The sequence below is a fragment of the Microcebus murinus genome, chromosome 6 (assembly GCF_040939455.1).
Source record: "Microcebus murinus isolate Inina chromosome 6, M.murinus_Inina_mat1.0, whole genome shotgun sequence".
Classification (NCBI taxonomy): Eukaryota; Metazoa; Chordata; class Mammalia; order Primates; family Cheirogaleidae; genus Microcebus; species Microcebus murinus.
The window spans coordinates 92,963,280-92,985,723 of NC_134109.1; the positions used below are offsets into that span (position 1 = coordinate 92,963,280).

Below are 22,444 nucleotides of genomic sequence, written 5' to 3' on the forward strand. Positions count from 1 at the left end.
ACAGACTCAGAAATGATAGCAATAACATAATTAGCAAACAAGGACTTTAAAACAGGTATTACAAATATGCCCAAGGGCTTAAAGCAGGAGTCCTCAAACTACGGCCCGAGGGCCACATGCGGGTGTTTTTGCCCGTTTGTTTTTTTACTTCAAAATAAGATATGTGCAGTGTGCATAGGAATTTGTTCATAGTTTTTTTAAACTATAGTCCAGCCCTCCAATGGTCTGAGGGAGAGTGAACTGGCCCCTGTTTAAAAAGTTTGAGGACCCCTGGTTTAAAGGGATACAGGAACATAATGAAAAACAAAATGAAGGATATAAAAAAGAACTTCTATAAAAAGTACAATTTCTAGAACTGAAAAAATATAAGATCTAAAACAGAAAACTTACTGGGTAGGATTTATAGCAGATTAGATACTTCAGTGGAAAAGATCAGGGAATGTGATAATACAGAAATCTAAACTATCAATAAGTGCAGGAAAATCATTCAATAAAAAAATGACACGTAATTATGATGAAAAAATTCTTAGCAAAATAGGGACAAGAGGAAATATGTTCAACCTGATAAAGAACATCCATGAAAAAGCTAAAGTTAGTATCATATTATATGGTGCACGAATGACTGTTTTTTCCCTTAAGATTGAGAACAAGTCAAGGAAATCCAATCTCGCAATTTCTATGTAACTATGTCGTGGAGGTCCTATCAGTGCAATAATTTGAGAAAAAGAAACATATAAATTTTAGGAATCAAAATTTTCTTTATTCATAGATAATATGATTGAGTAGGCAGAAAATCCTAAAGACTCTGTGTAAAAGCTATTAGATTTAATATGTGAATTTAGCAAGTCTGCAGGCTGTAAAGTCAATAGCAATAAAACACTGAATAACAAAAATTATTAAATACTATTCATGATAGCATCTAAACTTTAAAAACGTTAAACACTTTTAATAGTTTCAACAAATATATATAAAACTCATACACAGGAAACTACAAAACACTGCTGAGAGAAATTACAGAAGAACCAACTGACATAGAGATATACCAAGCTAAGGAATTAAGATTTGCTTATAATATATCAACTGCCCCCAAATTGATCACAAATTCAACATACTCCCAATCAAAATCTTAGTAGAATTGTCTTTTGCTTTCTAAATAGAAATTGAGAAAGTAACTCTAAAATTTGTATGGAAATGCTAAAAACAATTTGAACCATTTACATTACCTAATGTCAAGACTTTCTATAAAGTGACAGTATAACAAAGTGTTATGATGTCCTAAGGACAGACATAACAACTGATAGGAAAAAAAGAGTCTAGAAAAAGACTCCCACATAATGATTTTTGATAGAGGAGTTGATTGTGTAAGGGCTGACTTTCCAATAAATGGTGCTGGAACAAGTGGATATCCATTCATGTGGTAAAAAATAAATCTTGAAGTGCACTTTAAACCAAATACAAATTTAGCTCAACGTGGTTCACAGATTTAAAAGAAAAAGCTAAAATTATAAAACTTCTAAAAGAAAACATATAAAAAAATTTTCATGAGAAAATTTCATGAGAAGGTTGAGATATCTGGAAAATGTGAAGTGGTCACCAAAACAATTAGAAAATAACACAAAATGGTCAAAAAGAACACTCTCAAGGCTTGGGAACTGAATAAAGGCAAACAACATATTAAGAAATGTTTAGTTGTCAAAAACTACTGAACTTTAGGTAACAACTTTGAGAGTTTGTGTTATTCTTGCCTTTGGCTGCTCCCATGACCTATCCCACATGGTTTGAACAGTAGTGATGCCAGTATGAGGCTGCCTGTGTTTAAATACACAAAGGAAAATATGATGACAATGAGTCAGATAAAGGAAATCTTAATAAAGATAGCAAAATTAGAACACAAAGAAAGATAATCAGAGAAAAAAGAAAAGAGCCTCAAAGACCAGAAGAATAACATCATTTCAACATATATGTAACAGAAGTTTAGAAGAAGAAGAGAGAATCCAAGGGACAGAAAGAACTATCTGAAGAGAAAAAGTGAGAGATATGCAAGTTCAACAAACCCCAAGTAGGATAAATATGAAACTGATCCACATCTACACATGTAAAGTCAAACAGCTGAAAGCTAGAGTGAGCAAGGGAAGTGAACAAGTGAGTGGCAGTATGAATACAGAATGAATTTTGATAGCAATGAGAGAAAAACAACTCATTAAGTAAAGGAAAACAATGATATGATTAATAGCTGACTTCACATCAGAAACAATCATGTCTATAAGGCAATGGAATAACATATTCAAAGCAATGAATGAAAAACAAACAAAACTATTAACCAGGAATTCTATATCCAGTAAAACTATCTTTCAAAACTGAAGGCAAAATATAGTCACAGATAAATACAGACTGAGAGAATTCATTATAAACAAACGTGTCACATAAGAAATACTAGAATAAATGTTTTAGGTTGAAAGGAATTATCCTTGATTCCTCTTTGTTTCTCCCTCCACGTTCACTCCACCAGCAAGCAAGGCCTACTAACTTTATATCCAAAATATGCCCTGAATTCATCTACTTTTTTTTCACATATACTACTGCCATCATCTGAGCAAATGGCTTGAATTCTCTATTGGACTTCTGCAATAGCCTAACTGGTTTTCCTGCTTCCACTCTTGTGCCACTATAGTCTATTCTTCTAACAACAGTGAGGGTATTTTTAAAAAATTAGATCATACTATTTTCTGCTTAAAGCCCTTTAATTGGCTTTCCATACACTTAGGATACTACTTGTCACATCATATATGCCACATATAAACTAATCCCTACTTGAACTTTTCTATCATTCTTTTTTTTGCTCCATAAGATCTTGTACACTGTATTCCTTCAGCACAATCTTCAAATACCCAAAACTCAATCCAGCTTCAGAATTTTTGTACCTACTGTTTGCTCTGCCTAGTACATGTTCCTGGCAGATCATCACATTAAGGCTGGCTTCTTATTACTTAGGTTTCCTCTCAAATATCATCTACTTAAACAAGCTTTTCCTGATCACCCCATCTAAGGTTACCCTATCCACCATCACTTGCCTCATTTTTGCCTTTTGAAAATTTTGTAATAGCATTTATCATTATTTGAAATTATATTGCTTATTTATTTGTTTACTTGTTTAATGTCCACCTCAACCCAAAAAATAAAAGAATCATGAGGATAAGAGATCTTACTATCTTGTTCATTACTGTAAAACAGGGTTAAAAATTATTGAGTAAAATGATATGTAATATATATTTTAAAACCTACACTGAAATAAACACTTTTGAACTCTTGAAAGATTTTTAAAAATATCCTTTTATTCTTACTATTTTATAAATGTCATATCTTGTAATTTATACCAGTCTTCTTCTGCCTCTATTTTCTCAATTAAGAGAAAAAATGAATATTCTTCCAAAGTTATCTCAAGTTCTACAAAGTAAGCAGGGAGCCTTCGATAGATAGGACCTGTGTCTGTTTTGTTTACCAGTGTACTCTGGTACTGAGAACAGGGTCTCCAGTATATGGTAATTGTGCAATAATTACTGAGTGACACATAAACAATGAGACTCATGAGAGTTAGAGGAGAGAGTAAATGCTCTGTGGGTTGGGGAGCAATCCTACCCGCTCCATGACAAATCACTACTTTCCTAGGTTTTAAGAACACTTTTGTATATTACTACAGCAGACAGAATTTCTTGAGGGCAGGGAATATGTCTTTTCTATTCTGTATTCCTTATATGTAAGACTGGCAGACAGAAAATGTTCAATAATTATTTTCTGAAGTAAATGCAAGAGCATCGGTTTCTTTATTTGTAAAAGGAAGGTAATAAGATTACCTATTTCAGAGGGTTATTATGAGAGAGAGAGAAAGGAAAAGAAGAGAAAAAGAGTAAGTGAAAGGAAGAGGAAAAACAGTCCCACAAAGTCCTCTTTCAGCTATTTAGGTTAGAGAAGTAGAGGAGAATTGATCATCACCTCTTCTATTAACTATTCCTATTTATTCACTTATCTACTACCTGGGGGTCAACAAAATAATAATATCATAAGCTAATCAGATATTATATTATTTCAGCACCAGACACTAAAAAAGACTAAAAAACAAAACAAACAAAAACAAAAAGCCCCCCAAAACAGGTCATCTTATAAGGAAAACCCAAACTTGGGAAAGAGAAAGTTCTGAAATCACAATTAGGAACAGAATACTAACTACACTCACACTTTGGGGAATCTTACAGTGTAGAGCCATTGAATGTTCTAGAGCCTAGGGGATATCCTGTCAGCAGATATTTCAAGAAAGAAACAGTATTTCAAGAAGAAGTAGCTGCATGCTTCTTCCCTCACACATTTAAGAAAAGACCCAAAGAACTACCCTACCACAGTAATCTAATCTAAATTTAAACTATTATTGTGGCTTTAAGTCCTAAAAACTAGCAACCCAAACATGAAAAGGGTATGAAAACAACAAAAAACTAACCCATCAAGCAACTTAAAAGCTTTTCTTTAAACAAATTCTTACAGAGTTCTGTAAGAACAACCTAAACTATTATTGTGGCATAATCCCTATAGGCTAGCAACTAAAACATGAAAAATATGCTATCACAACAAAACTAACCCATTAAACATCTTAAAAACTTTTCTTTAAACAAATTCTTACAGAGTTAATAGAACAGAAAAATAAACATCCACTTTAATTGTTTAAGCTATCTTTTAGTAAAGGCCAATAAGATTCAAAAATATGTAATTACCTCCGATTATGATTTCTGTATGTATATTATAGATATGTATGGATGATATACAGATATGTATGGATGACATACAGAAAAGTATCTAGATAGGTTATAACCAATTCTCCCATAGGGTTGTAATCAATGTCAAATTTTATTAACTAAAGTTATGTTATATTTAAGATCAATATTTACTTAAGAGTGGTATATTTTATATAGTGGTAATAGCCTTATTACAAAAGAATCTTAAGGTTAGTTATTTTACTTACCAAAATGCAGTCCACTTTAGATTGTACAGTTTTGCTACAAGAAAAAGAAAGTCAGGTTAGTAAAATGAAAAGTTCATTGAATATTTGAAATATTCTCAAACAGATATATGGTAATTAGTCTTCCTTGCTATGAAAAAAATAAGTTCCTTATTAAGATTAGGCATTGTATTCTAAAACTATGCCTTTCACAATGATTTTGAAGAAACAATTTTTTAATAGTATGTAAATGAAGATGTATTACAATAATTACAAACAGATCTCAGTTTTCAATAAATTATGATTTTTACTATCTGCCTGACACTATCTGGACACCACTATCTGGACAATGATGTGCTTAGCAGTTGAAAATCATAATGATGTAATATAATCTGCAGTTCTAAAGACTTGATATAAAATAGATTCTCTTCCCCCTATTCTACACACACACACATACACGTACATATGCCCCCCCACCCCCAGTAACAAGAATCTCTAGACATAAAAGTAATAATAAAGATTAACCAGTATGGTAAGAAATTGGAAGGGGAGGAAAATATATTTAGAAATAAAAAATAAAGCCATTATACATTAATTTCACTAAACTATTGAATATAAATGAATTGTTAATATATAACACAAATGAAGCCAGCATAAAATAATTTAACTGTCATTTGGATTTTGTTACAACACATACTAAAGTGCAAATGCAAAGAAATTATGCAAAATGTTCAAAAAGTTTATACACAATCTTTAAAAGATGTTACAAACCAAATTATCTTCCATAAAAGACTTTACAACCAAATAAATGTAAACAATAACTGGTTATTTGCCTTTGTATTCAGCTATATAGCTAAGCTACAAAGTAAAAATCAGTATGTAAATCTCACTGACATTACTCCCATCATTAGTATCAAAATTTTATACCTGTTTCAGATTTCGAATTTCATTTTTTAACACATTAACTGCCATATGAGTTGCATTTAACTCATGCTAGTTTTGAGCCGGGAGCCTTGCACTGCCTTTTTTCCCCATCTCTAGGGCTCTTCTCCCATATAACTTATCTCTTCACTTTCTTCATGACTTCGCTAGATGTTATCTTTTGCAGACAATTCTTTCCTGACTTTCCCATATAAAATAACTCCCAATCACTATTACTCTTATCCTGCTTTGTTTTTCATCATTGCATATACTACCAGTCATATTATATTTTTATTAATTTATTTGTTTACCAGCCATCTTTCTTGACTAGAATTTAAATTCTAGTCCAGGAGAGCAGGCTTTGCCTGTTTTGCTCAATGCTGTGTACATGCAATGTGTTCAATAAAATTTGTTGAATGAATAAATGACTAAAAAGCACACTCAATCCCCCAGATGAAGAAAACTTTGTATATACTATGACCACTTAAGAATGAGTTTTCAGAGAAATTAATAAGAAATTGAAAATGAGATTATTTTATAAACTATGGATCTCAATATATCCCATTCTACCAGTAATTGACTATTCTATGGGATTATCTAAAGAGGAAGATTACATCTACATATCACAAACAAGTTGGTAAATCTCTAACAAGTATATGTAAAAGACAGCCTTTATACATGTCTTTATACATGTTTTTTGGTATACACATATAAGAATTTCTCAATTATAAATCTAGAATTCAATTTTCTGGGGCTTCTGAATGCCTCTTTTTAGTTTTATTATATATTGTCAAATTCATCTCCCAAATACTTGTATCCATTTATGTATGATACATATAATCCATATATTAAAAACTTACCGTTCTAATGGATATGAAATGGTATTTGTCATTTTCCCAATGACTAACAATGTTGTGTACCTTTTCACTTGCTTATTAAACATGTGGGTTTTCTCCCCCATAAACTGTTGGTTCATACCCTTTGCGTATTTTTAAGGGAGTTGATTATTTCTTATTATAGTTCTTTATATATTCAGGATACTAATTCTTTGTTAATAATATCTTTTATCTTACTAAAGTTAAAATTTTTTTAGTCAAATTTATTCATGGTTTTTCCTTTCTGACTTTTTTTGACTCTTATTTAAGAAATCCTACCTAGCTAAGGTTATGAAGGCACTCTGTATTTTATTCTAAAAGTTTTGAAGTTAGCTTTTCTCATTTTGACCTTTCTGGGACTGGAATTTTTTATTGTGTATGGTATTATGTAATATACCATATACAATTTTTCTATCTCAGAACCCAATTGTTTCCTATTTTATTACGCCAAGTCTCCATATATACTTGAATGTTTCAAGCCTTTCTTTTCTGTTTTATTATTAATCTACTTATCTCTCCACACTTGGAATTTATTGCTGCTTTAAAAATAAACCCTAGTTATTTGATTGCATGACCTTCTTCATCCATTTCCAAAACAGTCTTTTTTTTTTTGAGACAGAGTCTTGCTCTGTCGCCTGGGCTAGAGTGCTGTGGCATCAGCCTAGCTCATAGCAACCTCAAACTCCTGGACTCAAGCAATCCTCCTGCCTCAGCCTCCAGAGTAGCTGGGACTACAGGCACATGCCATGATCCCAACATAATTTTTCTATTTTAAGTAGAGACGGGGTCTCACTCTTGCTCAGGCTGGTCTCAAACTCCTCACTTCAAGCGACCCTCCTGCCCTGGCCTCCCAAAATGCTAGGATTACAGGCATGAGCCAGGATGCCCAGCCTCCAAAACAGTCTTAATAATTCTTGGACCTTTACTTTTTCAGGTGAATTTTTCAACCAGTTTTTTTCAACTCCACAAAAGTCCTGTTAAGATTTACATTGGACTGTATAGATGTTGTAGACTGAACTGGGGGAGCTGAGTGATAATTTGGATTCACTTTTATCTGTCCTTAAAATGTCTTGTAATTTTTGTCTCTGAATAAATCTTTTGTTAGAAAAAGTCCAAGGCAGTTTATAGATGGTATTGTGAATTGTATCATTTTCTCCCTATTACATTTTCTAATTGATTTTTGCTGATATGCTGGCAAACTACTGGTTTTCTATGCTGACCTTATCCCCAGCAACCTTCCAGAACTCTTATTAGTTCTAATCGTATATAGGTTCTTATAATTATTTCATTTACAATTAATAATTTTTTTCTTCCTTCCCAATCCTTATGTCTCTTTTCCTCTCCTCTTCTTATCTAATTAATTTAGCTAAAATCTCTAGTATAATGATAAAGAGTCGCAGTAATAGCAGATATCCTTGTTTTGTTTCCACGTTAAAGGGCTACTTCTAATATTTTTGCAATCAAGAATAATGTACTTCTCTTTTAGTTGTAGTTTGATATGATAGAGGTTTTGTTCTTCTGTTCTCTTTGCCAAGAACACCCTTAAAAAGTGGTATCTGCCGGGCTTGCTCCTTTACTTTAATATGTTCACGGTTCAAATGTGATCTCCTCAGAGACCTTCCCTGACCACACCTTGTCAATCCCTATCTTTCTACTGCTTTATTTATCTGTATTGTAATTATTGCCACTAGTATTCATTTGTGTGTCCAACTACCCCACTACAACGTGAGTGTTATACAACAAGATGTTGCAGTGTAGTTTGTTTACTGCTATTTTCCCAGCACTCAGAACACTACCAGGCAGAGAGATTTGTCTATGTTTCTTTCAAAAAGAGAAAGAAAAGAAAAACTAACTTTGAGTTTTCTTGATTCAATTCTGTTTTGGCTTTTCTGGTATCTCATCGATTTTTCTTTTTTTCTGTTTTATTTGTATTTTCACTATTGCTTTAAAGTTGAATACGAAATGCATTTCCCCCATACTTCATTTTTAATAAGCACATTCAAGAAAGACTGTAACTTTCTATTTCTGCAAAATTTCAATTAACTGCAACCTACAAATTTTGCTATGTAATATATTCTGTTATTTAAGTCTAAGTATTTTATAATTTGGTGTTTGATGTGCAATATATTGTGTACGTACATTCTATTTTTAAACTATCTATCTACTACTGATCAATTATTTTTTCATTTTAGCCAAGGAATGGGGTTTGCATGATAAAAACTTCCTTTGGGACCTAGGTCAGAGTTAATTTTTTTTTTTTAAAGAATACATGCATGCTTTAAATAAATCCACATTCTCCATTTACTTGCTAGAGAGCTGTCTATAGATATCTATTTAATCAAGTATAGTAATTACACTGTTTAAATCTTTTGTTGTCTACTTTTTGTTTTATCTATCACTTTCTGACATATGTGGAACAGTCAACCATGACTGGACATTTATTAATTTCTCTATGTAACTTTCAATTTTTGCTTTCTTAACTCCAAGTCAAAAAAAGAGCTGAATCAAGAAAATTCAAAGCTTGTTTTTTTTTCATTTTGAGACACAGTCTTGCTCTGTCATCTCGGCTACAGTGCAGTGGCATCACCAACCTCAAACTCCTGGCCTTAAGTGATCCTTCTGCCTCAGCCTCCCAAGTAGGTGGGACTACAGGCAACCATCATGACACCTGGCTATATTTTTCTATTTTTAGTAGAAAGGGGATCTTGCTTTTGCTCAGGCTCGTCTTAAACTCCTGAGCTCAAGCAATCCTCCCACCTGGGCCTCCCAGAGTGCTAGGATTACAGGTGTGAGCCACCATACCCACCTTAGTTTTCTTCTTTTTTTTAAAGATACATAGACAAACTTCTTTGCCAACTACTGTTATGAGTGCTAGGAAAATAGCAGTAAACAAACCATATCAACTGCTGGAGTTTTATAAGACTATAATTTTTATATTTTCTTTATAGTTGCTATAGTTTGGATATGTCTGTTCCCCAAACCTCATGTTGAAATTTGATCCCCAATGTTGGAGGTGGGGCCTAATGGGAGGTGTTTGGGTCACAGGGGAGGATCATTCATGAATGGTTTGGTACCTCATGGTAATAAACGAGTTCTAACTGTACTAGTTCCCACTAGGGATGGATTTTAGAGCCTAGAACCTTCCTCTCTTTCTCTTGCTGCTACTCTTTTGCCATATGATCTCTGCATATGCCTGCTCCCTTTTGCCTTCTACCATGAACAGCATGAGGTCCTTACCAGATGCAGACTGCAGTGCCATGCTTCTTGTACAGCCTGCAGAACTGTGAGCCAAATAAACCTTTTTCTTCATACATTACCCAGCCACAAGTATTCCTTTATAGCAACACAATTGGACTAAGATTACTGTATTTCTTTTATTATGATCCAGTGTCCTTTATCTTCAATAATGCCATTTTGCGTTAAACTCTGTTCCTGTTTCATGTTAATTTTGTTAAACCACTCTTCTTTTTGTTGTCTACTAGTAGCTACTACTGATAAAATCATAGTCTCTTAAGATAAATCATTCTCCCATGTTATTTATCCTTTTTAATTTAATCATGAATTCATTTTTATGTGAGGACTATTTCCCAGGGAAGCCCTACATACCCAAGGTTGGCATCATTTTATCTTGTGATTTGAAATTTTTAAATTATGAACTTATCTTCAGCAAGGACTGTTTTTCAGAGTCTTATATCTCCTAGGTTATGGAGGTAATTTCACATTTGCCTTTGCTGAGCCCCTAAGTTTAATGATACCAGACTAATTTTTATACTTATTTACTGACTTAGAGTCCTTATTCTACAAGGATACTATCAAATAGAACTCTACCTTCCTGTGTAATACAGCCTAAGGCTCCGGATCTCATAATTTAGCCTTTTATATCCTCTGGGCAAATAGCAAGCTTACCTGAAACTTTCTGGGTCTGTGGGGACCCTTTTTTAGTCCAATTTCATAGCTAAAAATATCCCTTCAGGCTCTAAGCTATATATAGTTGATAAGTTCCAACTACCTGGAGGGCATAGACCATGTGGCTGGACTTTCCTATGAACACTAAGACATAAATCTCCAGCACTTAAGGTATCAAGACATGCATACCACTAAGAGACATTTAGGATTTAGTTCCTGCTTAGCTTTCTTAAGTTCCCCCTGCCTCTTGTTATTGGCACCTATGAATATCTCCTCGATTTTAAGAGAAACCGTGTGTGTGTGTGTGTGTGTGTGTGTGTGTGTGTGTATTATTTTAGGGTATTATGAGGTTACAAACATTTTGGTTACATTTTATGTCTTTGCCTCTCCCTAGCAGGGGTCAGGGGCATGCCCTTCCCCTCTACAATGCTCAGCGTGTTCTTTAGTTGTGAGTTTACCACCCTCCTCCCCAACCCCCAACCTCCTAATCCCTGGAGAATATTACTACCATGTGAGCACCATAGTGTTAATCAGTCAGTACCAATTTGATGGCAAGTACAAGTGGAGCCTATTCTCTTTTTTGTATATATTTTATCGACAGTTTATAACTGGAGTGTGGGACATGAAGTCTGCCACAATAGCTGAACTAAACTGTCTAGAAGCCTTTATACACATACATACATTTACATTAATATATTAAAAATATATCATACCGTGTTTCCCCAAAAATAAGACAGCGTCTTATATTTATTTTTCCTCAAGAGGACACCCTAGGGCTTATTTCAGGGGATGTGTTATTTTTTTTAAGTACGGTACAACAATCTACATTTATTCAAATATAGTTAAATCATTTTCTTCTGGAACATCATCATAACTCTCCAAACCCCAAATTCCATCCTGAATTTCTTGTGATTCTATTTCCTTTAGAATTATTGGCCCTAATCTCTCACATCAAGCAATAGAGCTCTCATGGGGCAGATGAGAAGGGCTGTTCGTCTTCTTTACCGGTCTGCAACAAAATGCATGGGTTGTGCAGATACGCTGCGTATCCACGCCCATCACTAGGTCTTATTTTGGGGATAGGGCTTATATTGTGCAAATGCTTAGAAATCCTGCTAGGGCTTATTTTTATGGGTAGGTCTTATTTTCGGGGAAACACGGTAGTTTTACAATCAGTGTTAAAGAAATATTTTTGGAAATATCCCCCAAATTTTACCACTCTAAGAGCCAATAAACTCTTTTTTCCATATTCTCTCCAGTCTGTGTATGAACACATCCACTTTTTCTGCAGTACCCAACACCCCCAGCCATGGCGTGGCCTGTACGGTTCGTGGCCTGTTAGGAGCCAGGGCCACGCATCATTGCCTGAGCTCTGCCTCCCTCGCTGTGGAAAAATTGTCTTGCATGAAACTTAGGAACTGGCTTGGGGCGGCACAGCAGGAGGTGAGTGGTGGACCAGCAAGTGAAGCTTCATCTGTATTTACAGCCACTCCCCATCACTCGCATCACTGTGTGAGCTCCACCTCCCGTTGCCACAGTCCATGGAAAAATTTGTCTTCCATGAAACTGGTTCCTGGTGCCAAAAAGGCTATGGACTGCTGCACTTTTTAACACAGCTGTGATCAAAGCAGGGTACTACTCAAATTTTTATCAAAAGCATTTTCCACTGAGTCTTCAAAATTTTAATATAATATTCCATTTAGTATTTCTTCATTATTTCCTAAAATATTCCCTGAATACTAGCTGTTTGATTGTATTCAATTAAACAAGTCTTCAGTGTTCTGCTTCAGATAATGACAAGGTAAGACATTAGAATAACCTTGCCATACATGACAATTACACACTCTGGACAAAACACAAAACCAGTCATTAAGGCAAAAGAGAGAGATCAAAAGCAGGTAGGAACTGGAGGGAAGTCACCCTTAAATGAAGAGAACTACACTGGATAGAATTTTTATGAGACTTCTGCTTGAGGGTACTTATCAGCCTATGTTGCAATGATCACTTAGAACTGAAGCAGAAACTTGCTGTCTTGCCAGCTTAGGGAGGACAAAATTTGGGGTTGCCAGGGCTGTTGGATATTGAAAGATGAATCTCAGAAAGGAAGAACCTAAAAAATTTCTGTACAAAGTATGCCCAAATATTTGTATGATCCTTGTTTGAGGAAGACTTCAAAGTTTCCACAAAAAGAAACAGCTGGAAGGTGGAAAGATCCAACATGAAATTTCCAGTGCTGTCACAGAATAATAAAGTAGAAATTTGAATCCAGCCACATTAAATGTTTACTAAGATAAATCAGAGAAAAAGAACAGAAGTCTATAACCTATCAACCATAATGTCCACTACACAAGTAAAATTTATTCGAATGAAGAAATAGGAAAATAAAAAAGACCTAGAGATAAGAGCAAAAGAAGCTCATATAAACCAAATCCTGAATGATTTAAATATTAGAATTAGCAAAGACTTTAAAGCAAATATGTTTGAGTATTTAAAAGAAAATACAGTCATAATAAATGTACACATAGGAGAATCTCAGCTGAGAAACAGATGCTATGAAAAAGAACCAACTAGAAATTCTAGAACTTAAAAAGTATATCTGAAATGAAAAAAATTCATTGGATAATCAAATAGCACAAAAAGGGTCACTTAACTGGAAAACAATAGAGCTTATCAAATCTAAATCTGAAATTATAAACAGAACTTCAGAAACAAAGTACAGTATCAAGTGGTCTAACTGTACAATAGGAGAGGAGATGTAATGAAACAAAAATATTTAATAAATGTCCAAAATTTCCACAAATTTCATGAAAAACAAACTTTCAGATCCAATAAGTTCAGCAAACTCTAAGCAGGGTAATTATAAAGAAAATTTCACACAGACACATTATAGGCAAAAGGATGAGAATACTGAAGATACAAAACACACTTTGAAAACAGTGGGTGAAAAGTAACATTAGTTGCAGTGGGAAAAGTGATACGAATGATACCTGATTTCTACACAGTCAACTGATTTATAACAGAGGCACCAAAGCAATTTAAAGGGACAAAGGAAAATCCTTTCAACAAATCCTAATGGAATAATTAGATAAATCTTTAAACAAATGAACATACCTCACACTATAAAAAAAGTTGAACTGAATTTGAAACTATAAAGTATCTAGAAGAAACCACTTGAGACAGCCAACAATACAGATGTTCAAGAATAAGAATTTTCACAGCATCTTCATTTATAATAGTCCAAACTGGAGACAATCTAAATGGCATCAATATAAGAACACATATATACTTTCTGGCATATTCACATAATGGAATACTACTCAGCAATAAAAAGGAACAAACTTTTGATACACAGAAGAACATGGAGAATCTAACTGATATACTGAGCCAAATAAACGACCCTAGAAAATTCAATCTGTGTGATTCAATTTATACAAACTTTAGAATAGGCAAAATTCATCTACAGTAAACGAAAAATTAGAAAAATTAGCTGCCACAGGATGGGGCATCCCAATTGACTGGGAAGGATCATGTACTGATGCTGTAATGCACTGCCCCATTTCCCCTTTTCAGGAATGAAGAACTTTGTCTCCAGCTCCTGGGAATACTTCCAGCAGAAAGCCCCCAGTGTTTGTCCCCTTTGGGTATGGTGATTACCTATATCTAGACACTGATCAACATGGGGGTATAAAGGCCCAGCCCCATGCCTCAACTTGGGATAGTTCTGGTGGGTCACTGTAGCTTCAAAACTCTCCAGCATTGCAGTTCAACTTTCCTTTGGCCCCAACTGTTTCCTTCCCAACTGTTCCCTTCCATGGATGTGACTCTTAAGAGCATTCCCTAATAAAGTGATTCTAAAAATATGATTCCTGGACTAGCAGTATCAGCATACCTAGGAACAAGTAAGAAATGCAAATTTGTGGGCCCCACTCCAGACCTACAGAATCAGAAAGCAGAACTCTCATCCACATATAACGAGCTTCCTATCAGCTTTTTTGTGCCTCACTCTTAAATATATTCAGATGGGTAGACAAATGGGATAAATCTCATATAAAAAATAGAATATTCCCTTTACAAAGGAGGTAAAAAAACCCTTACTTGAAAGAAATAAGACCATGCAAAAAGAAAAATAATTCTAAGGAGGAGGGCATGGAGTAAGATGGCTGAATAGAAACCACTACTGATTCTCCACATGAACACCAAATTCAACAGCTATCCACAAAAAGGAGCACCTTCAAAAAAACCAAAAATCAAGTGAGTGATCACAATACATTGCTTTAACATTATATCAAGGAAAAAAACACCGAAGAGGGCCGGAAACAGTCTTCCATTGCCTGCCTGTGCCACTTTTCCCCCACCCCCAGCAGTACAGTGACAGCACACTAAGGTAGAGAATTTGTGTGCCCAGGGGAGGGAGAGCTAAGTGACTGTGGGACTTTGCATTGGAACTCAGGGCTGCCCCGTCATAGAGGAACACAGCACAGGACAGAATTCTGTCAGCACCCATGGAGGAAGCATTCAGATCAGCCTGGTCAGAGGGAAATATTCCAACCCAAAACCTGAGCTCTGCTAGCTCCACCACCAGCTGACAAAAAGTGGCCTGGGGCCAGGAATAAATTCCTAAGGCAGTCAGGCCACAAAGGCTGAAGTCTTCTGGCAACTCCTGAGGCTGTGCTGGTTCAGAGCCAGTGAACAAGGGATGCACATGACCCAGTGGAGACACCATAGGTGACGAACAAGCCAGTGCCTATGTTAAACCTCCCCCAACTCCAGGCAATGAAGCTCAGGGGAAGTCTTCTTCAACTTGGGGAAAGGTAAGGGGAGAGTTCAGAGGACTTTGTTTTGCAACCTGGGTACCAGCTCAGCCACAGTAAAATAAAGTACCAAGAAGACTCCTGAAGCCCCTGATTTCAAGCCTTAGTTCCTGGATGGCATTTCTAGACAAACCTTGGACCAGAAGGAAACACACTGCCTGGAAGGGAAGAACCCAGTCCTGGAAAATTCACTACCTGCTGACTAAAGAGCCCTTGAGCTTTGAATAGACATCAGAGATAGTGAGGCAACAGCCACCACAGGCTATGGGTGGACTGGGCAAGCTTCAGGTGTAATCTGACACTGATGGCCATGAAGGTGTGCCCACTTTACTCTTCCCCAAACTCCAGAAGCCCAGCAGAGAGAATGAGGGAAGAGAGTGAGAGACTTTGTCTGGTAATCCAGGTAATTATCCTATATTTTACCCAAGTTTCCCAAGGCAGTATACCACCAGGAGTCTGCAAGAGTCAAAGCATTAGTGGGCTTGGGGTGCCACCAGTGCTGACAGGCTGTAGTGACCAAAGACTTAGATCATAACACTCAATTCCCTTTGAATATCTGGAAAGCCATCTCAGGAAGGACAGGTTCAAACAAGCCCCAACTGTGAAGACTAAAATAAATACCTAACTCTTCAATGCCGAGACATCAACAAATATCTACAAGCATCAAGAACATCCAGGAAGACATTACCAAATGAACTAAATAAGGCACCAGTGACCAATGCTGTAGTGATAGAGATATGTGACCTTTCAGACAAAGAATTCAAATTAACTATCCTGAGGAAGCTCAATGAATTTCAAGACAATGCAAACAAGGAATTTGAAGCCTATAAGAAAAAGTTAACGCAGAGCTTGAAATAATTTTTTAAAATCAAGTAGAAATTCTGGAGCTGAAAAATTCTATCAACAAACTGAAAAATGCATCAGAGTCTCTCAACAGTAGAACTGATCAAGCGGAAGAAATAATTAGTGAACTTGAAGACAGGCTATTTGAAAATACACAGTCAGAAGAGAAAAAAGAAAAGAAAAAGAATGAAATACACCTACAAGATCTAGAAAATATCTTCAAAAGGGCAAATCTAAGAGTTACTGGCCTTAAAGAGGAGGTAGAGAGAGAGAGAGACACTGTGTGGGGGCTGAGCCTAGAAGAAAGAATGGATGGAAGGAAAGAATGTGAGCAAGGTGGATGAAGGGACAACTGAAAATGCCTACCTGAAGCTGCTTGTTTGCTGTGTGCAAAGGTCAACTGAAAACAGCTGACCTGTATGGTAGTTGTTAAAGAAATTAGCAAACGGCCCTGACCTTTTGCACGTGTCCTTGTAAATAATTATGGGGAGGAACTTAGCTGAGGAGGCCACTTTCTCCTTCAAACTTTGGCCTCCTTCTCTCTAAACACTATGTATTTCAAGTAATTATTCCTTTGGTACTGAGCTCAGGAGCAAAAAGCTGCCACTACAAATGGTGACCCACTTTTGTCGTCCAGACTACAAGGGGAATCATCCCAGTAAGGGACAGTCCCTCCCATTGCTTTGGGAAAGGGACTGATGCACATAGTTCAGAAAGGGATTTCCAATACAGGGCAGCACCTGACAAAAGATCAGCAAATTTATCTGCGCATTTTGCAACAACTCTTAAAGGCTGCCTAGTGTTCTATGGAACCAAAAGCTTTACAATTCTTACGTGCAGTAAGACAGCACTGCCCCTGGTTCCAAGATGAAAGCGTGTTAGATTTAGAGTTCTGGGAGCAAGTAGGGAAGGTTTTGAAGAAGAATCTCAGGGGGTTCCAGTGCCCCTTGGCGTGTTAAACTACATGGAGCCTGGTGCCAACATCACAGACCGCCTTATTTGTTCCTATGGGTTCTAATCTGTTAGAACCTGCTGCTGCTCCTCCTCCATGGTCTGCTCTGCCTGAGGAGCCAGCATCCCCTGCCATAAAATTCCCAAATCCTGAGCCGTTTTCTCTACCATCGCCTTCTGCGGTTCAACAGGAGAAGCAACTCTACCTCCTCCTCCTTCTCTCAAAGGGGATCTCTATTCCACCCCTGGTAAACCATTTGCTTTTCAACACTGCCTACGAGAGGGCCAATCTTTTTGGGGACGAGATTTGCTAGAATAATGGAATCTTCTTCTAACTACCTACCCAGCCTTTTCATTAGGAGCCGCTGGTCAGGTACATCCAATACAACCGACACCTTTACAATGGACTGATTTGCCCATCTGGATAGAGCAGTGGTCCATTAAGCAGGATAAAACATTTAAAATCTCTTGTCTAGGACCAACTTAAAGCGGGACATATAGAATCTTCCCTGAGTCCATGGAACACTCCTGCATTTGTCATATCTAAAAAGAACCATAAGTGGCATCTACTACAGGACCTAAGAGCTCTTAATGCTATTATAGGCTCGATGGGACCACTACAACCTGGCCTTCCCCAGCCGCCGTTAATTCCACGAGATTGGCCTTTGTAATTGAGTTAACGTAGGGAAAAGGATATGTTTGTGTTCAAACTTCGACAGGTCCCAAGTGATTCCCTTCCAGACGAGTTCGCCTACAGGCGAATACATGCGTCTACGTCATGAGCTGGAACTATCAACCCAACAACCCGATTCTATTAATGAAACATCTCCCCCTCCAGCTGCCAACAGGGGTCCCGCCATGATAGGCACGTAACACCATGACAGTGCCCGGAATCACGTGGGGATCAACGGAAACAACTAGAGACACAGGCCTCAGCTATTATGACACAATTGGGGGTTCCTCCTATCCCAGGGAACACTTTTCTGGCATATTTGGCTATTGTTGCCCGTAATAGCAGTCAGGTACGCTGAGGGCTGCTCCGCAGCCTTTTTCTCCTTTTATTTCTCCCAGGCAGTACAGCCACAGTTTACTGGGCTCATGTCTTAAACCTGCCTATGTTTAAGCCCCTAACATGATGGGACTCAGAGATCCCTTTGTCTACTCATGGACTGGAGGGGTATGGTTGCCTCCACATTCCTGGCAGAGAAGTGAAACAGACTGGTTTATCATTCCTCTAATCTTCCCGTGTGTGTTACCAACTTACATAATACAACATGGTACATTCCCATGACTACCCAAAAATATCTATATCATCAACTGGTTGTGCTTGGTCTTGTCACTTTCTCTTTTACTTTCTAGGACAGATCTGCCAATCAATAACCTCTCAATGATGCCATTATGGAAAGACACTGACATTTCTCTTTCTCCTACTCACACTCTGTCTCTAACTTTAAATAAACAAAAAGGGGGGACGTGTGGGGTCTGGGCCTAGAAGAAAGAATGGATGGATGGAAAGAATGCAAGCATGGTGAATGAAGGCACACGTAAAAACGCCTGCCTGAAGCTGTTTGTTTGCTGTGTGCAAAGGTCAGTTGAAAACAGCTGACCTGTATGGAAGTTGTTAAAGAAATGAGTAAATGGCCCTGACCTTTTGCACGTGTCCTTGGAAATAAATATAGGGAGGACCTTAGCTGAGGAGGCCATTTTCTCCTTCAGACTTTGGCCTCTCTTCATCTCTCTAAACACTTTGTGTTTTGAGTAATTATTTCTTTGCTACAGAGCTCAGGAGCAAAAAGTGGCTGCTACAAGACTGGGGTAGAAAGATTATTCAAAAAAATAAGAAAAGAGAACTTTCCAAACCTAGAGAAAGATATTAATATTCAGGTACAAGAAGGTCACAGAAGAGCACGCAGATTTAACCCAAACAAGACTACCTCAAGGCATTTAATAATCAAGCTCTCAAAGATCACAGATTAAACAAAGGTCCTAAGGGAGTCAAGAAAACAGAAAAAAATAATGTTTAAGAGCTCAGACACATCTAGCAACAGACTTCTCAGTGGAAACCTGAGACAAAGAGAGAATAGCATGGTATGTTCAAAGTGCTGAAGGGAAAAAACCTTAAACCTAGAATATTACATCCTGCAAAAATATCCTTCAAACATGAAGGAGAAATAAATACTTTCCCAGACAAACAAAAGCTGAGGGATTTTATCAACACCAGATGTGTCCTATAAGAAATGCTAAAAGGAGTTCTTCAATATGAAAGCAAAGGATGTTAATGAGCAATCAATCAACTGAAGGAATAAAACTCCCTGGTAACAATACACAAAAGTATACTCTCTTGTCATAATTGCAGTATATAAATCACTTATCTTTTGAGTAGGAAAACTGAAAGACAAACCTATCAAAAAATAATATTAACTATAAGAACTTTTTGATAGAGTATAAAAACATACATGGAAACAAAGTTAAAAAGCAAATGGCAATGGAGTTAAAGTGTAGAATTTCTGTTAGATTTCTCTTTGCTTGGTTATTTGTAAGCAGAGCTATATCATACGTTTAAAATAACTGGTTGTAAAATGATTTTTGCAAACCCTCATGGTAACCTGAAATCAAAAAACCTACAATGGATACACAAATATAAAAAAGCAGAAATTAAAACACACTATCAGAGAAAATCGTTTTTAACAAGGAAGACAGGAAAGAAGCAAGGACCATAAAATAACCAGAAACCAAATAACAATATGGTAGTAGTAAGCCCTTACCTATCAATAATAACACTGAATGTGAATCGACTAAACTCTTCAATCAAAACACACTGAGTGGCTGAATGAATAAAATAATAAGTCCCAATTATATGTTACAAGAAACTTACATCACCTATAAGACACATAAACTGAAAATAAAGGAATGGAAAAAGACATTCCATGCAAATACAAGCTAAAAAAGTGCAGGAGTAGCTAGCTATATTTCAGTTAGATAAAAAGACTTTAAGACAAAATTGTAAAAACAAAGAATGACATTGTATGATGATGAATGGGTCAATTCAGCCAGAGAATATAAGAATTCCAAATATATAAGCACCCAACACTGGAGCACCTAGATACATACAGTAAATATTGTCAGAGCCATAGAGAGAGGTAGACCCCAATGCAATAATTGTTGGAGACCTCAACACTTCATTTTCAGCATTGGACAGATCATACAGACAGAAAATCAACAAGGACACGTCAGACCTAATCTGCACTATAGACCAAATGTGCTTAATAGATATTTACAGAATGTTTATCCAACAGCTGTAGAATATATGTTCTTGTCTTCAGTCATGGATCATTCTCTAGCACAGACATATATTAGGCCACAAAACGTGTCTAAAAAAAAAAAAAAAAAAAACTTAAACCAATTCAAATATTTTCCCTGACTACAATGGAATAAAATTAGAAATCAATGACAAGAGGAACACTGGAAACTATACAAACACATGGAAATTAAACAACATGCTCCTGAATGACCAGTGGGGTCCATGAAGAGATTAAGAAGGAAATAAAAAAAAAAAATTCTCCAAACACATGAAAATGAAAACATTATCAAAACCTATGGGAAACAGGAAAAGCAATAATAAGAGCAAAGTTTATAGGAAAAAGTGCCTACATCAAAAAAGTAGAAAAGCTTTTAAAAAACCCTAACAATGCATCTTAAAGAACTAGAAAAACAAGAGGAAACCAAACCCAAAATTAGTAGAAGGAAAGAAATAATAAAGATCAAAGCAGAAAGAAATGAAATTGAAAACTAAAAATATACAAAAGATTGAGGAAATGAAAAGTTGGTTTTTTTGAAAAGATAAAACTGACAAACCTTTATTTAGCCAGATGGAGAAAAAGAGAGAGAAGACTCAAATAAATAAAATCAGAGATGAAAACGGAGACATTACAACTGTAACTGCAGAAATCCAAAGGATCATCAGAGACCAACTACATGCCAACAAGTTGGAAAAGCTAGAAGAAATGAATAAATTCCTAGACACATACAACCTACCAAGAAGAACCAGGAAGAAATCCAAAATCTGAATAAACCAATAACAAGTAACAAGGTAGAAGCAGTAATAAAAGTCTTCCATCAAAGGAAAGCCCAGAATCTGATGGCTTCAAAGCTGAATTCTACCCATTCTAAGAAGAACTAATACCAATCCGACTATTTCAGAAAATTGAGGACAAGGGAATACTCCAAAACTCATTCCAGCTGACCTGTATAACCTTGATACCAACACCAGACAAAGACACAACAGAAAAAGAAAACTATAAGCCAGTATCTCTGATGAACATAGATGCAAAAATCTTCAACAAAATACTAGCAAACTGAATTCAATAACACATTAAAAAATTATTCTTCATAATTAAGTGGAATTCATCCCAGGGATGCAAGGATGGTTCAATATATGCTAATCAATCAATGTGATCTACCATATCAGCAGACCAAAGGACAAAAACCATAAGATCATTTCAATTGATGCTGAAAAAGTATTCAATAAAATTCAACATCCCTTCCTGATAAAAACTCTCAAAAAAACTGTATATAGAAGGAACGTACCTCAACACAGTAAAAGCCATCCATGATAGATCCAAACCTAGCATCACACTGAATGGGGAAAAACTGGAAGCTTTTCCTCTAAGATCTGGAATAAGACAAGGATGTGTACTCTCACAACTGTTATTCAACATAGTGCTTGAAGTTCTAACTAGAGCAATCAGATAAGAAAAAAAATAAAGGGCATCCAAATCAGAAAGGAAGGCATCAAATACTCTTGTTTGCAGATGATATGATCTTATATCTAGAGAAACCTAAATACTCCACACACCAAAAACAAAAACAAAAACTATTAGAATTGATTAAAAAATTCGGTAAAGTTGAAGGATACAAAATCAACACACAAAAATAAGTAGCATTTCTATAGGCCAGCAAACAATCTGAATTATATGAAAATAATGCCATTTACAACAGCCACAAATGAAATAAATTACCTAGGAATAAATGTAACCAAAGAAGTGAAAGATCTTTGTAATGAAAACTGTGAAACATTGATCAAACAAACTGAAGAGGACACCAAAAAATGGAAAGACACTCCATGCTCATGGATTGGAAGAATCAATATTGTT

General features: G+C 36.1%; 1 protein-coding gene across 1 annotated transcript in view; it reads right to left on the bottom strand.

Annotated features, from left to right (window-relative positions):
• The window catches only part of RFX7 (regulatory factor X7), a 143,330-nt gene that overhangs the window by 69,090 nt on the left and 51,796 nt on the right, over window positions 1–22,444 (bottom strand). Inside the window, exon 3 of the mRNA XM_012783066.3 lies at window positions 5,009–5,042. Within this exon, the coding sequence (XP_012638520.1) occupies window positions 5,009–5,042 (34 nt within the window). The remainder of the gene's footprint in view (window positions 1–5,008; window positions 5,043–22,444) is intronic.